Below are 16321 nucleotides of genomic sequence, written 5' to 3'. Positions count from 1 at the left end.
ACACCTGCTGTTTAAGTTTAAACAGAGAGGATTTAGCAATTTTTCATGGGCGCAACCCACATACTCAGCTCAGCTCTTGATACTTCCCACTTGTCAGTGCTTGACACTTGGAAACACTGCGATAACTTTGTTTTTCCCTGTCCTGCTTTGTAAGCATCAACAGCTGTTTTTCCCAAATCTAAACATATTTCTTCTGTTTTTGCCATGGTGCTTTCTTAAATGACTGCTTAAACCCTTTCTGAAGTTTTTAAACTTTGTGCAAATTGGAAGAGAACCCTCAGTTTAACTTGATTTTATAGGCTTTGAGCATTACAAAGTTAAAGCAGGTGCACAACAGTGGTTTGTGCTACACCTCAACAAAAAAGTCAATTCTAAAGGAGGCTAATAATTTTGCCTTGGTAGACTTAAATAATTTTATTTCTGTGTGCAAAATAAAACAATGTAAGCATGTTAAAACTCTGTATAAAATGTATCAAACATTGTATAAAAACACATGTTTTAATGGGGGGGTAATAATTTTGTCCTCATCTGTACTTTGAAATATTATGGTTATGTGATCAACAGGGTTTGTTAGTTTGTTTGTTAGTTTATTAGCAACATAGTTCAAAAAGTTATGGACGGATTTGATGACATTTTCAGGAAATGTCAGAAATGGCATAAGGAAGAACTGATTAGATTTTGGGAGTGATCTGGATCACCATCTGGATTCAGGAATTTTTTAAAGGATTCTTTACTGTTGGGAGATGGGGCTAATGGTGGAGGTCTGCACTCTCCAAGTGCTTTTCTTGTTTCATTGATGTTTTTGATATTGAATCATAATTGTAAAGTTCAGCACTTGCTGTCTTGACAGTTTTTATTAAGTATTTTTGCAGGAATACATTTTTAACCAAATCAAAGTAGACTTATACTGACAGGAGTTTTTAAAATTTAACTGTATTGACCCCATAGAGAGCGTCCATGCCAGAGTGACCAAAGTCTAAAACACACATTGGTTATGCAGCCATAGCAAGCAGTGCACAGGTGTGCAGAAACTGCATAGGTTTTTGGAGCAGATGGTTGCCTTTGTGTGTGTTAAGCTCATAGCTGTCCTACTTGCCATTTTCATCTCTGGACCATCATGCGTTTCCTTGATGGAGGGCCGCAAACAGCCGGTGACCCGCCAAGTAGGGCAACTGAAAACTGCCAGAGCTTCCCCCAGAAGATTGAGGCTGAGGCAAAGCAGACTGATATGGTATGCTAGAGAGAGAGAGAGGGAAGGAGTTTTTGTTGGAGAAACAAAGCCAGTGGGAGCTCAGGAGAAAGAGCAGAGAAATACCTCCCATCCCTCTGTCTTCTCCCCACCTCCTCCCCAGTGGTATTAATTAGCAGCAGCAGATGAGTGGAGAACGGGAGCCTGAAGGGAGAAGAGGTTCATGTCAGGTTAGCGTACACTGTTTATGGGCCTTCTCTCTCTCTGTCTTTCTGTTTTTTCCCCTTCTCTCACATAAACACACACACAAACAGCAGGAGCTGTTACAAATGATAAAAATGACTGGTTCCTCTCATTATCCCCAAAACTATGAATTTGTTATCAGCATCAAAAATGGTGACAGTTGTATTTAACCTCCCAGCACGGCAGACAGGGACATTCCACAGCCAGTGACACTCAGTGACCCTCCTCACAGCTCAGACTAATTGTAGCCCCAGCCTCCCTGTCTTTCCCTCTGTATACACCAAATGCATCTCAGCCATTTTTTCAGCAATTTCAGGTGTGATAGAACAAGCACGCTCTGGCTTTAATCAGTACAGCCAACTACACATGAAATAAAAAGGCTTGCTTTCGGTCTTGTGTTACTGTGACCCAAAGTAGGTTTTTTTACTTTGAAATGGTAAATAGTGGAAAAGCGGCAGATTGCTTTACATCAAGTACATTCACTAGTCTAAGACAGTCATGTTGAGTGTTGAGTGCTAATCTAGGTTACAACTACGAGGGTGAATGAAGATACAGTACATGGAATATGTATCTTTCCTGATTTCTGTCTTTAATACAATGGCTTTGAGTTGAGAATTAGTGTTTCACAAGGAAAGAGCCCATGATGCACTCCTGTGACCAGTATCTTAATGGGAAATTCTCCTGTCCCATTATTATGTTTGTCCCTGAGATTAGCCTGTGGTATTCTTGAGGTTGTTACTTATACAAGGTATGGCTATTAAATAATGAGACTGTGCTTATGAAAGTAAAACCATGTGGTTCACAGCCACACTGAGTGTTATATATTAAAGGTTTGGGTTTTCATGCACAACGGCTGTAGGTTAAGTTCACTGCTAGATACTGAAGTGCACATGTTTTTGCTAAGGCATCAGAAAATGATTCGCTTAAAAGCTGAGCAAAGCATTAAAGTTGAGGTGTATGGGGAACACTGCATGTCATGTGCACTTGTGTTTAAATGGCACCAAATAATTTGTGAAGATAGAGAGGATGTCCAAGACCATTAAATCCTTAAAGCCTGAAAACACAAATTATAGCCAGAAAATTCTAATTTTTTGGGACTGAAATGATTATTTAACTTTCTACTGAAATCCAAAAAATCCAAATTTCCATAAAATGTAACATATATTTTGTATCTCATTTATCTCATTTGATACGTTAGGTGTTTTTGGGAACTGATAAACCACTAAGGGCATTTTTATCATTTATCAGATTGTAATCACAAGTTATTTTTAGTAATTTATTGATCATATTGATTAGATAGAGGTATCATAAAAGTATGTATCAAATATGATACAACAGGCTTTAAGGGGTTAACATTCTGGGTGGCATGCACTCAAAAACAAATTGAACAAATTGTTCAAAATGTTTTTTGACTTAGTATAAGAATGATAGCAGAAATGATCTCCATTGATAAAGAGACAGTTCGACAAATTTTGCATGAAAATTTGAATATTATAAAAATGTGTGCAGAGGTTGTCCCAGAACCTCCAGATCAAAAGGAAAAATGCAAGCAAATTTGTGGAGACATTTTGGAACAACTTGAAGGAAACAAATGTTTTTTAAAGTGGTGATTACATGCAATCAGATGCAATTATTGTGTCTGATTTGTTACTCTATTGGCATTTGACATCCTCCTTCTCCAACACACACTCACTGGCTGTACAGTAGGTCTGCCTCTGCTCTCAGTCTGATAGGCTCTTGTCCTCCTGGTTTTGTCTCTGTCTCTTCATTCGTGTTTTTTTTTTTTTTTAAATTCTCAAAGTTACATTGTTATTCCTCATGAACAAGTTTAATTCATATGTATATTCATACACGTACGTGCAGGAAGCTTCTCGGTAGTGACGTCACGAAAGTTCCTAACAGGAGAATGTGCCTTTGAGCAGCACTGGAACTTTTTAGGGGAGTTTAAAGTAGCAGCACAGGAGTAAACTTTTAAACAGGGACGTCCTAATCAGTGGATGAATTCAGCATTCGTGGACATCGTTTTTCAGCACGACTCTCCATACAGGTGACTGTGCTTGTCTGTGTGCGTTGGTTTGTGTATGTGCTCTTGAAGAGCACTCACACGCAGGAGAAAGAGAGACAGACACTACGGGCTGTCTTATTCATCACTCCTGGATTGAATGCATGATTGAGATGTTTAAAAACATTTATCTTAAGACCACAACATTTATGGTTTGTTTTTCATCTAATTAGTTTACTAATGCTTTGGGGGGAAATGTAGAAACGGCGATGTCAGACATCAATGTGATTAATTTGCAAAAAAAAAAAACAACATCAACAACAAAAAAAAGAATTGCATGTGGTTAATTTATCAAAATTAATTTGTTATTTCCAAAACATTAGTTCTGAGACAGCTTCCCAAAGAAGTCCTACTGCACTGCTTTGATCAATGGCAAACCTGAATGCAGCAGTGTGTTGGTTCTGAAGGGGAGAGTATTAAAGGAGAAACACATTTAAAATTTTAATGTTCAATAAAATTGCGTTACAGCATTAGTCTCGTTTTTAATAGGTATACCTTCATTCCTTTATATTTTTAAATTATTGTTGATACCGTATGTCCAAAATGATAGAATCTCTTATTTTTGTGATCAATAGTATTAGAAGGTGTGTAAGGTCTGAAAAATTTAAAACTTATCTTTTTATTTTTGACCAACAGCTACTGTGATCAGAGGAGAGAGCGCTCTCTTAATTTCACAAACATGCTGGGTGTGTTTCAGTCATAGACTGTAGAAAGAATTGGACGAAGCCTGTGTTTGAAATCACGGCCTAAACCAAACTTTGGTTCAACCTAACAGCCCACGCATTGAGCGCGACTTCCTGTCAGCTAGCTAGCTAGCATTCTGGTTGGCAGAAACATAACTTCTGCCTGTCGAGCTATCTGTCAATCAAATGAGACGCTCCAATCAGTCTGCAGAGGTTTTTCCTAAATATTTTCTTGTGGTATAAAAAAATTCACCCCCCCGTACAGTGAGAGCACAAGAAGACATTAGCTAATGGGACACCTTTAGGTTTTTTGAACCAGGCTGTAAACCAGTTTATTTCTAGTGTTAAAGCTGGCTTTTCAACAGGTGTCCAGACGGGACATCCAGTGTTCCTGCAGCCAGTGGACAGTCATTGTATTGCAATTTTTTTGCACATCCCCATTGGCTTCATTTTTCAGGACCGGAGGTTGCCGCTTGATTTCAATGCCAATGCATAGCCAATATTTTTGTGCAGCTGACAGACTACTTCAGAGGCTTTATACACTACAGGTCACCCTTAGACATTCACAACCGTTCACTCCACATTCACACACTGATGGGGAAGACTCTATGTAGAGTGGCTATCAGTAGTTACTAATGCTGTCAGTTGGTTGAAAAAAATAATATAGTTTATTTCTGGCTTTAGAATGGATTAATCTCAATTATCAAAAAAATAAGAAGGATTTATTTGTGGAAGATTTAATTGTAATAGTAACGAAATGATCCTAAAAATTGTTCTCCTGAATGGCATTACAACTATTACAGGCTTCTTAAACAGCAACATATATTTGTATTTGATTTAAAAGACCTCACATCAGTATATACAGTTGCGAGAAAAAGTACATGAACCCTTTGGGAACCTTTTGGATTTCTGGATTTCTTGGAAGAGGAATAACCTCAACCTGATTGAGATGCTGTGGCATGACTTCAAGAGAGCGATTCACACCAGACATCCCAAGAATATTGCTGAACTGAAACAGTTTTGTGAAGAGAAATGGTCCAAAATTCCTCCTGACTGTTGTGCAGGTCTGATCTGCAACTACAGGAAACGTTTGGTTGAGGATATTGCTGCCAAAGGAGGGTCAACCAGTCATTAAATCCAAAGGTTCACATACTTTTTCCACCCCGCACTGTGAATATTTACATGTTTGTTCAATAAAAGCATGAAAACATATCGTTTTTGTGCAGTATTAGTTTAAGCAAACTGTGTTTGTCTATTGTCGTGACTTAGATGAAGATCAGAACGCATTTTATGACCAATTTATGCAGAAATCCAAGAAATCCCAAAGGGTTCACATATTTTTTCTTGCAACTGTAATGTAGATTTAGTCTGGATGAACCTCAGCTACTCATTTTGAGACGGAGGACAGATTCTTCACTTACTCCAGTCCAGGATGGTGCTGATCTATCGTATATAATCCTGTGATTATTGATTCCAAATAGATCTAAACTTTCAACAAAACTAGTGTTAACCAACCCTGATCATTTCCAAATTCTCATGCTTACGCAGGAGTGGAAGCAGTTTGGGGTTAAGCGTCTTAAGACGGCTGGAACTGGGGATGTAGCCCTTGACCTTCCTGCTAAGAGATGACAACCTCTAACTACTTTTGTGCAGGAGTTAGCCTGCAATGTTTGATCACTTAAAACAGGAGTAACCCAACATTGGTTCTGAAGGATTTATGATATTCAAAAGCAGTCATGAAATCGTCTGATTTTTAGTAGGATGCTATCAACACTTAAAATGGTGGTGTTGTGACAACCCTGGCCCAACCTCTAGTTTTTGACTCTCAGGTCAAATGAGCCCAACTGTCTCTGAATAAGGCAAACTAGGATCAGAATCAGTTTTTAGCACTTAAAAGTGATTTTAGATATAGTTTACATTTTTGAAAAACTCCATTTAGTCTTTAGTTAACCTGTTTCTCCTTTTTTCCCTTCCTCTCTTTGCTTTTCTCTCTGTCTGTCTCTCTCCCTGCAGAATTCTATACGACACAACCTGTCCTTGAACAAGTGTTTTCTCAAAGTGCCTCGCTCCAAAGACGACCCTGGAAAAGTAAGTATTTCCTGAACAATGTGACTGAAAAGCTTGGCGTTAATTACAGTGAGACACACAATGAAGATGCAAACCTTCAGTGAGCCTACAAATAAGGCCGAGGCGAGGGCGATTACTTTTCACGTGTTTAGCCGCCCTTGTGCCGCATGTATGCGTGCAAGTGTGCATAAGTGCACCCAGAGACACCCATACTCCCTTGTAGTCTTTTCTTGTCACACACACGTACTGTGTCTGCACTTAAAAGCAATTTGTAGCTCCATAACCTGCTGAATGCTTAATGCGGCTTTCTGTGTTTTCTGTGGCTCTTCCGATATTGATTCTGCCAAGTAATAATGTGGTACAGGGAGTAATGAATAATAAGTATATGTAGGTACACTTCTTCAGATGCAAGGCCATTCACGCATCTGTTCTGCTGTATTAGGCCCTGTTTTACTCCCTCTCTCTATACACAATGAGAGGAAGCTGGAGATATGTTTCACCACTACTTCTGCGGTTTGGAAGCTCAGTTGCCTCAACCACATCAGCAGCTAGGCTTTTAATACAATTTGTCGAGTCCTTGTTTATGCTGAATCCAAAGAATTGTTCAAAAGAGGGAGTATATAATTACAGATGATTAGTGAAGCTTGCCCTGACAAGATTTTTCAATAAAAGTAAACTTTTCAACTCATCACAGGGTTCAAGTGAGAAACAATCCACCACTTTTACAGCGACTGACAAGCCAAAAACTTTTCATCGAGCTCTCAAAACTCTGCTCATTTTGTTCGAGGGGCAGCGGAGGAGGGAGTTTCTGCAGGCTGAGGGGATTTTGGAGCCATTGAAAAATGAATTAGGGGGAAGAAGGTTTAAATAATTCAAAGAAAATCCTTGGGCTTTAGTAGAGGCCTATAGTCAGACACAAAGAGAGCGGCTCCCCTCTGATTAGCCCAACTCGGACCTGACCAGCACCTTATTTCAGACCTCAGATCGAAGCGGTCGATACCTAAGCTTGGCAGTGGTGGTGTAGGAAGGGGCGGGGGGTGGGGGGTGGGGGTCATGTGTGTGAGTGTGTGTGAGTGCTGAGAGATTGGATGTACAAGCTCTGTTTGAAGCCATAGAGAGCGAGAGAAGCTAAATCATGCATGTGCTAACGTTAATTGGCTGTGTACTGTTCAGTGATGTGGGACTGAGAGACAGGGGGAGGAGAAAAGGAGAGGAAGGGGAGTTGGTGGGGGGTATAGGGCTAGATGTTGAGTGTGTGTGTGTGTACACGTACACGTGTGGCCAAGATGAACCTCCTGAATTCAGGCTGCAGCTCCAGACCTCCTTGGGAAGGAAGAAGAAAATAAAAAGGGGGAAAATCAGACCAGGAGGAAATCAAGGACCTAAAAGCAATGCTTTTCTTCTTCTCTCATTGTATCTGCTTATTTTAGAGGCTGCTGTGGTTTAAGGTTATGTATCAGAAGGACTTCTAGAGGAAGGTCAGCAGGACTATGCGCCAAAAGACGACTAAACATAGAAAAACCTGATAGGACAGCAGGACTAAATAACAACAAACACAGTGGTTTTAGTGGATACAAGAGAGAATTCATCTTCTGTTTAGTAATACATTAGAAGGAATCAGTTCAGGTTAACTGAAAAAAGTTAGAAAATCAACTCATAGCAAGTGCAAATGGTACGTGGTTAAATAAACCATAATTGTATAGGAACTTTTTTTGCAAAATCTGTCCAGAGTACCCGAATTAAAGAGATACATTAGAAAAATAGAAAAAATGCAATGAGTGGGATATTAATCTGAGACAAATTAGTGTCAAAGATCGTTTGAAAAAGCCTTAGATGGTTATAAAACAGATTATAATTAATAATCATGCCTCTTTGAGAGCTAAAAAAATCACAGATCATTTTAATATTTCTGTGTCTTAATTCTAAATCTCTATAAATAATGCCAAGGGCAGATGTCAGATTTACACTACGCTGCCAAAAAGGCCTTTGTTCACATTTTCTGAATAAATATCGAGACGCTTGTGTTAACAACCAGTTCAGGACTCAGGTTACCTGTAATTCTTTTAAAAAATTCAGAGGTACGTTGAAAATGGTCATTATTTTGTGTTAAAGTTGAAGTTGTTATCACACAAATAGATGAAATTAAAGCATAGCTTTCACAGTCCTTTGCTTTAATACTGCGAGGCTTACTTTGGATGCTGTTCGGTTACAGGGTGGTGTGTATCTCCACACTTTCTACAACATTAGCTATGTTGCTCATGTTAGCTACCTGTGAACTTACTTAAACTAGTCAGGTAGTTCAGATTTTTTCAGTTTATGCTGCTGGTTCCTGTGTGAAGCACTTTTGACTGTACGTTAACAGAAAATGGGCTGTACAAGGAGTTAAGTTGAATGAAGTTGAGGGTGTCTGTGTGTTGCTTCTGCATCATCTTTCAGGACAGGGCTAGCCAACAGTTAGCGAGGTACTGATGACAGTTCAATCAGGAGAGACACATTGTATAGAAAAAGACATGTTTAATAATGAGTGACACTGAAATTAAATTAATTAAGTTGACAGAATGTCTTTGGCACATGGACTCTATGGGGAGCTTCTGAGATCGAGGACTGACTGGTATGAGTTACAGCGGAATAAATCCCCCCATGGAGTCCAGATACTGGTGGTGGTAGCTTGAGGGATTGCAGATGTTTAGGACTTGATGGCTCATGATTCTGCAGACAGGTGGGGATTGGGGTGGTGGATTGTCACGCGAAACGTCAGCATGAGAGAATTAGGGGAGAGAGAGAGGCGTATTTAAAAAGGAGAGCAGAGTGATGATTGGCTAACGATAAGGGAGAGGTGTCATGCAATTGGTTACATAAGGCCATGTGACGAGACAGCTGATTTCCCAGTGACATCCCACAGACAGTTAAAGCCCACAGACAATGACGTCCTCATACGAGGCAGTTTCAGCAATTAATAGTAGACAATAAGTGGTGGCATGAGAGTGTAATAATTAGAGAGAACTAAGATTGAAAATGTGAATCCCTAGTCTTCCTGACTGGACTTACGCTAGAGCTTCATTAAACCATGGCAATTTTTTTCTGCGTGTAAAATGTGATATATTTTGTTTCATGCTTTGTTGTTTTTAACAGAGAAATCCTTATTTAGAAAAGTAATGATTAATGAGACAAACCTGGACACCTACAATTACAGCTGGATAACTAATATAGTTTCAATTTAAGTTACAATGTTGGCTTCACATAATCCTGGAACCAACAAAATCGTTATTAATGATTACTGTGCCACATGCTGTTTTACAATCATGAGGTAAATGTTTCAGTGTTTGTTGTAATATAATGCCTATAAAAGTAATTATTTCTGCTTATTCAGTGTTGTTATGTATCATAATGTTTATTTTTTCATCCTTTTTTTACTCATTTATTTTCATTTATTGCTTGTTTTTCAAATATGTTACGAGTGTTTAAGTTTGGCATATGATGCAGATGTATTAAAATTAATGGGTATTCATGTTTAGAACCAATCAAAACAATTGTGATCAACTTTTTTGCCACAATCAAGCAGCTGTCCCTGCAATCATCAAGTCCGTTATTTGTGATACCCCATGTGATAATAATTAAAAACTTTGTGACTAGGCTTATTTTTAGGCTTGATATACAGTGTAAATATTTGCATGTATGTTACAGGTAAATTAATATTAATGCTTTTACTTGTAAAGGAATATATCTATCTACCCCTCCATTGTGTTTCCGTTTTGCATGAATGATTATGGGAGTACCCTTTCAATCAGTAACTCCTTAATAAGGAAAATGAAGCCCATCAAATAACTACACACAGAACTGTTCAAACACAGCCTCAATAAATCTGTTTTGTTTGTTCTCTAGGGTTCCTACTGGGCCATAGACACAAATCCTAAAGAAGACACAGTACCCAGCAGGCCAAAGAAGAGACCGCGCTCTGGAGAAAGGGTACGTTGAAAAAAATGAGTAGACCTTAAAAAAAATTTCCTTTAACAATAAAGCTCATTGTTTTTAAAAACTTCATTGGAACACCCCAACCACCAAGCAAATTATGTTGGAGTTGGAGCTGATTATTATAAAGCAGCAGTTGATTATAGCATGATTACTGCATAGAAGTAAAGAAAGGAGACAGAGAAGATGTAAAATGGGCAGAGGAGGGGTTTTTTTGTTTTGTTTTTTTCACTCCATCACCACAGAGAGATGTGGATGACAAAATATATGTCTGATATTTTCAGAGGTTTCTTTTTTGAGTAATCTTATCACAGTCAGCCGCCATCATTTCACTCTAGAGTACGTACTCAGAGTGTCAGTCACCCAGTGTTACCTAGCAGAGCAATCATATGGCTAGTGGTCTGCATGTTTTTGATGAGTCATTACATTTTGGTGGAGGTGTATGTCTGCTAAGGGCATAAGCCTCTGCATGGGGTTAAGGGTTGCACAGTCCAGCGGCATAATCAGCATAGGAGTATAAACCAGCCTTTAGTCTGAATCAGTGTTCGCAGCTCTGATCACAGTGGTGCTTTCCGCTTAATGCTAACATACGCAATCTTGCGTGCTTGTAATGACAAATAATTGTTATTTATAATTGTAATATTAATTAAATAATAATCAAACAGGTGATTGTGGCGGGCAGCAGGGTGGTCACATATGTTGTTACTTTGAGTGGTCTAGGAGAAATTTATTGCAGGGTCTGACATTAACGGTTGCCCGAATGCCCGGGGCAACTTCAAAAAGCCGACGGGCGAGCAAAATTTGTAAAGACTTGCCTGATCGGGCAAGCACGACTCTGAGCTTTTCTATTCATTAATTTTATTATTTTCCTCTCTTGCTTCTGTTACTACGGAGCCCCGAGTAGCCAGATGCAGTGTGTTGCTGCCTCCATTGGCTGAGCGTGTCTGCTGACGTGCAGACAGCTGCACAAACTTTAACTAACCTTTATGAAGGTAAACACTGTCATCAGTAAAGAATCATAGAAGGTCACATCAATAAATCTGTTACCCACATAAAGAAGACAGGCTTTAACTTCCAAATTTAAACACTTTTTTTTATTTTCCGTATTTTATTACAGTCGGATGCGCTCGACAGAGGCGTGTGTATAAGAGAAGAGAGCAGAGGAAGTCCGCAGGTGTTGCGTCTCTTCAGTAAGCTCATTCGTTGAGCTGTGCTGTCGTGTTTAATCTGAAGCTTCCCATTTCCTTGTTTTAACCTTTTCTCCAGCCACATCCTGCCGATGCTCTCTCACACTCACATCTTTGACAATTATGCCAACGCGCGTCATCAATGAGCATAACTCACACGGATCACACGTGGAGATGACGTAATATCTAGTGAAAGTTGTCCAAACGTGGGTGTTTTACTTGATCTTAAATGCACTCATGATCATAAATATTGTCAAAAGAGTAGAAATATAAAACCAAAGCTCCAAAATGAGGCAGGTTGAAACGATGTGTCTGGAGAGCTGCAGGTGTGAGGCAGGGCTGGTTTTAGTCATTTGAAGGCCCTGGGCAAAGACCAATAAGAGAGCAAAATTTCTTCCGTTTCATGATGAATAAACCAAATAATAACAGAAGAAAATCACCATCGTATACTTGGTACATTATGTAGCAGACCCCACCACCTCTCTAGTGTCAGTGTTTTGCTGACCTCATTTTCCTCTGAGAAGAGTTGGTTTCATCAGTTACGAAAAAATATTTCTGAGTTACCTTATTAGTATTGTAAATAAGAAATTTCAGAGTTTGAATTTCTTTGGGAAACAACCTGGTGCAGCTTGCACATTGCACTGATCTGTACAAAAAATATAATTTTCAGTGGGCTAACACAGCTAATAAATACAGTTTTCTTAAGAAAGAAGTGTTGTGTATTGCTTTCCACAGTCAACAGGCAATGGATTTTAGTTCTAAGTTTTGAGCAAAACGTATGCACTTGACAGCCAGAAAAAAGTACCTCCTAGACAGGGCAAGTAGGAATTTAGTAGATTAGGGAAGCACTTGCCCTGTAGGGCAAGTAGGCAAAAACCTTAGCGTCGGACCCTGTATTGACACCAGCCAAGGTTATAAACATAATCCTGTGTCAACTCAGAATGTGGCTAGTGTTCAGTCATCAATCACATGGTCTAATTCGGAAAAAGTGAGCTCTTTGGTGTAGTGCAATGTCACCTCTGTCTGACTACATCCCTATTCTCTATTATAGCATAAATAGTGTTGACGAAAAGGATAAAATTATAGAACCTTTCAACTAAACTATCAGATTTATATATTATATTATAAACATTCATGTTTATAATATTACAGAATTGCACATTACAGTAAATACAGTTGCAAGAAAAAGTATGTGAACCTAGAGATGTAACGATAACCAGTATCACTATAAACCATGGTAAAATTCGAGGCGGTTAGTATTACCATTTCAAGTTTTAATTACCGTTAAAACCGTGTTTGATTACCGCACTTTAAAAACTCTGCTCAATTCCTGGAGAAGCTGCAGCGCTCCGGGGCAGTAATGCAACTTAATGGATGCCAGCTGCCATTAAACACCATAGAAGAAGAAGGAGCAGCACTCCGGTGTGCTTGTGCAGTTTGAAAACATGGCGAGAGAGAGCGCGAGAGAGCGAGAGAGAGAGAGAGAGAGAAAGAGAGAGAGAGAGAGAGCGAGCGAGAGAGAGAGAGAGAGATTGTACACAGATGTAAATGAAACAGTGAAAGTGTTCTTTCTGTACCAGTTTTTCTTAGATCTGTAAGACTAGATCTAGTCTTGAGCACTGAATTTAAAGAAAAGTATTCTTGGATCTTATCTACAATGTGCACAAAGTGCAGCTACCTATTATGGCCATAAGGTGCCATCTTTAATGCACATTTGTATGTTTGATGTTAATATTTTAATGTTCTGCGAACAAAGAACATTGTGTGTGTTATTTTATTTTATTAAAAAAAAACTTGGTTAAATGATTTCAGTGTGTGTATAAGTACTTTTTGAACATTTTGAGCACATTTCAACAATACCATGATAATAATGATAACCGTGATAATTTTGGTCACAATAACCATTATATGAAATTTTCATATCGTTACATCCCTATGTGAACCCTTTGGGATTTCTTGGATTTCTGCATAAATTGGTCATAAAATGCATTCTGATCTTCATCTAAGTCACAATAACTGACCAACACAGTCTGCTTAAACTAATACCACACACAAAAAAAAGATATGTTTTCATGCTTTTATTGAATAAAACATGTAAACATTCACAGTGCAGGGTGGAAAAAGTATGTGAACCCCTAGGCTAATGACTTCTTCAAGAGCTAACTGGAGCCAGGAGTCAGCCAACCTGGAGTTCAATCAATGTGATTAGATTGGATGTATTGGTTAAAGCTGCCCTTACCATATAAAAAACACACACCAGTTTTGAGTCTGTTTTTCTCAAGATGCATTGCCCGATGTGAACCATGCCTGGCACAAAAGAGCTCTCAGAAAACCTACGATCAAGAATTGTTGACTTGCATGAAGCTGGAAAGGGTTACAAAAGTATCTCTTAATCCTTGATATTCATGTGTCCATGGTAAGACAGACTGTCTACAGATGGAGAAAGTTCAGCACTGTTGCTACTCTCCCTAGGCGTGGTCATCCTGTAAAGATGACTGCAAGAGCACAGCGCAGAATGCTCAATGAGGTGAAGAAGAATCCTAGAGTGTCAGCCAAAGACTTACAGAAATCTCTGGCACATGCTAACATTTGTGTTAACAAATCTACAATAAGTAAAACATTAAACAAGAATGGAGTTCATGGGAGGACACCCCGGAGGAAGCCACTGCTGTCCAAAAAAAAGAAAAAAACAGTGCTACACGTTTAAAGTTTGCGAAAGAGCACCTGGATGTTCCACAGCACTACTGGCAAAATATTCTGTGGACAGATGAAACCAAAATTGAGTTGTTTGGAAGGAACACACAACGCTATGTGTGGAGAAAAAAAGGCACAGCACACCAACATCAAAACCTCATCCCAACTGTGAAAAATGGTGGAGGGGCCATCATGGTTTGGGGCTGCTTTGCTGCCTCAGGTCCTGGACGGGTTGTTGTCATTGACGGAAAAATGAATTCCCAAGTTTATCAAGACATTTTGCGGGAAAACTTAAGACCACCTGTCCGCCAACTGAAGCTCAACACAGGATGGATGATGCAACAGGACAACGACCCAAAGCATAGAAGTAAATCAACAACAGAATGGCTTCAACAGAAGAAAATACGCCTTCTGGAGTGGCCCAGTCATAGTCCTGACCTCAGCCCGATTGAGATGCTGTGGCATGACCTCAAGAGAGCGATTCACACCAGACATCCCGAGAATATTGCTAAACTGAAACAGTTTTGTGAAGAGGAATGGTCCAAAATTCCTCCTGACCGTTGTGCAGGTCTGATCTGCAACTACAGGAAACATTTGGTTGAGGTCATTGCTGCCAAAGGAGGGTCAACCAGTCATTAGCCTAGGGGTTCACGTACTTTTTCCACCCTGCACTGTGAATATTTGCATGTTTTATTCAATAAAAGCATGAAAACATATATTTTTTGAGCAGTATTAGTTTAAGCAGACTGTGTTTGTCTGTTATTGTGACTTAGATGAAGATCAGAACACATTTTATGACCAATTTATGCAGAAATCCAAGAAATCCCAAAGGGTTCACATATCTTTTCTTGCAACTGTATGTAAATTAAAATGACAGTATGAACTTCCTCTTGAAATGGTTGAAGAAGCTCCAGGCATTTTACAACTATACCTGCGGCTCTTACATGACCTGCAGAAATATACCACTGAAATGCTTTAAATAGATTATAAAAATTGTTATCAGTAATTCTTTTTTCACAAGGGAGCTTTAATTCCAGGATGCAAATACTGCTCCTGTTCTTTATTGCATACTGTAGATCTTTATATCCTGCACATTTTTTAAGCATAACTCTTGTGTAAAAGAAAACCTCCTGAGTCTTTCATCATGGTTCAGACCAACAGGTCATCGAGCTTCTAGTCTCATACCGTGTCTGTGTTGTTGTTGTATCTCGACCGTTATCTTTCTGCATGTCTGTTTATCTGTTTGCCTGCCACTCTTTCCTCTGCCTCTCCCTCTCTGCTTGTATCACTGCTTTAGCCCTCTTCTCTCCAGGGAACTTATGCAGGCGTGGAGCTGCAAAGTGCACAATCACAGTTGCTCATTGGAGGGAGAATCGAGGTAAAGGAAAAAAAGACAAAAAGGGGAGATGCGAAGGGGGAAAACAGAAAAAAGTGTGAGCAAAAAAAGAGCAAAAGACATCAGGGTAGAGAGGGAAAAAAGTCAGACTATAAGGGGGAAAGGAAGGGAAAAAGTATGAGTAGTGAGAGGTAGAGGAGGAAAGAGGGAGAGTATTCTAGGCTTATGTTCCAGTTAATTACCACAGAAGGCCCTGAGGCTGCCGTTAGACATATTTTCTTCACTATTTTTTTTTTTTAAATACAAACATTAATTAATTCAGAGTCTTGTCATCTCGTCTTACATGGAAGGCCCCTTCGACCCCTTTTCTTACGCCTCACTTGCATCGCTGGCAGACATACTGTGGGCTGTCACATGGGCTAAGGAGGAACAGGGAGGTTTTAAGTGCTAAGATTAATAGCATGGGTACAGTCTTGGAAAAAGGTGGGCTAAATATGTCGTACTGTTTTCATTTGGGTTTTGTTACACCTCGACTACCCGGTCAAAGTCTTTCAAGTCTCCTGATGGCGGCGGCTGTGCAAATGAAAAGATTTGAAGTTGGCAGCGAGGCTAAACGTTAGCTGCATAAATGCATTGTATAAATGTGTAGACAGGCAGTGTATACTTTAGTTTAGTACCTTCGTCTCCAGTGACCTTAGCATAATCACTTTCTTTCATTTCCTGCACGCCTCTCAGTCTGCTTGTCTGCCTGTCCTTCGCCAAACCATTATCTCTCTACCTATTCTTCCCTTTCTCTTCCACAAGCCTTCTTGACTCCTCTCGTCACCTCTGCGTTGTCTTCTTTTAAGTGCCTCCACCAGGGAACCGACAACCCGTTTCACAGGGAGTTTA

General features: G+C 39.4%; 1 protein-coding gene across 1 annotated transcript in view; it reads left to right on the top strand.

The window, feature by feature from the left end:
- LOC121517585 (forkhead box protein J3-like) overlaps nt 1-16321 on the top strand; it is a 93673-nt gene that overhangs the window by 47295 nt on the left and 30057 nt on the right. Inside the window, exons 4-5 of the mRNA XM_041799470.1 lie at nt 6191-6265; nt 10127-10210. Coding sequence (XP_041655404.1) covers nt 6191-6265; nt 10127-10210 — 159 coding nt within the window. The remainder of the gene's footprint in view (nt 1-6190; nt 6266-10126; nt 10211-16321) is intronic.

The sequence above is a fragment of the Cheilinus undulatus genome, linkage group 11 (assembly GCF_018320785.1).
Source record: "Cheilinus undulatus linkage group 11, ASM1832078v1, whole genome shotgun sequence".
Lineage (NCBI taxonomy): Eukaryota > Metazoa > Chordata > Actinopteri > Labriformes > Labridae > Cheilinus > Cheilinus undulatus.
The sequence above is the reverse complement of the archived record's forward strand: the minus strand, read 5'-3'. Positions and strand labels throughout refer to the sequence as shown.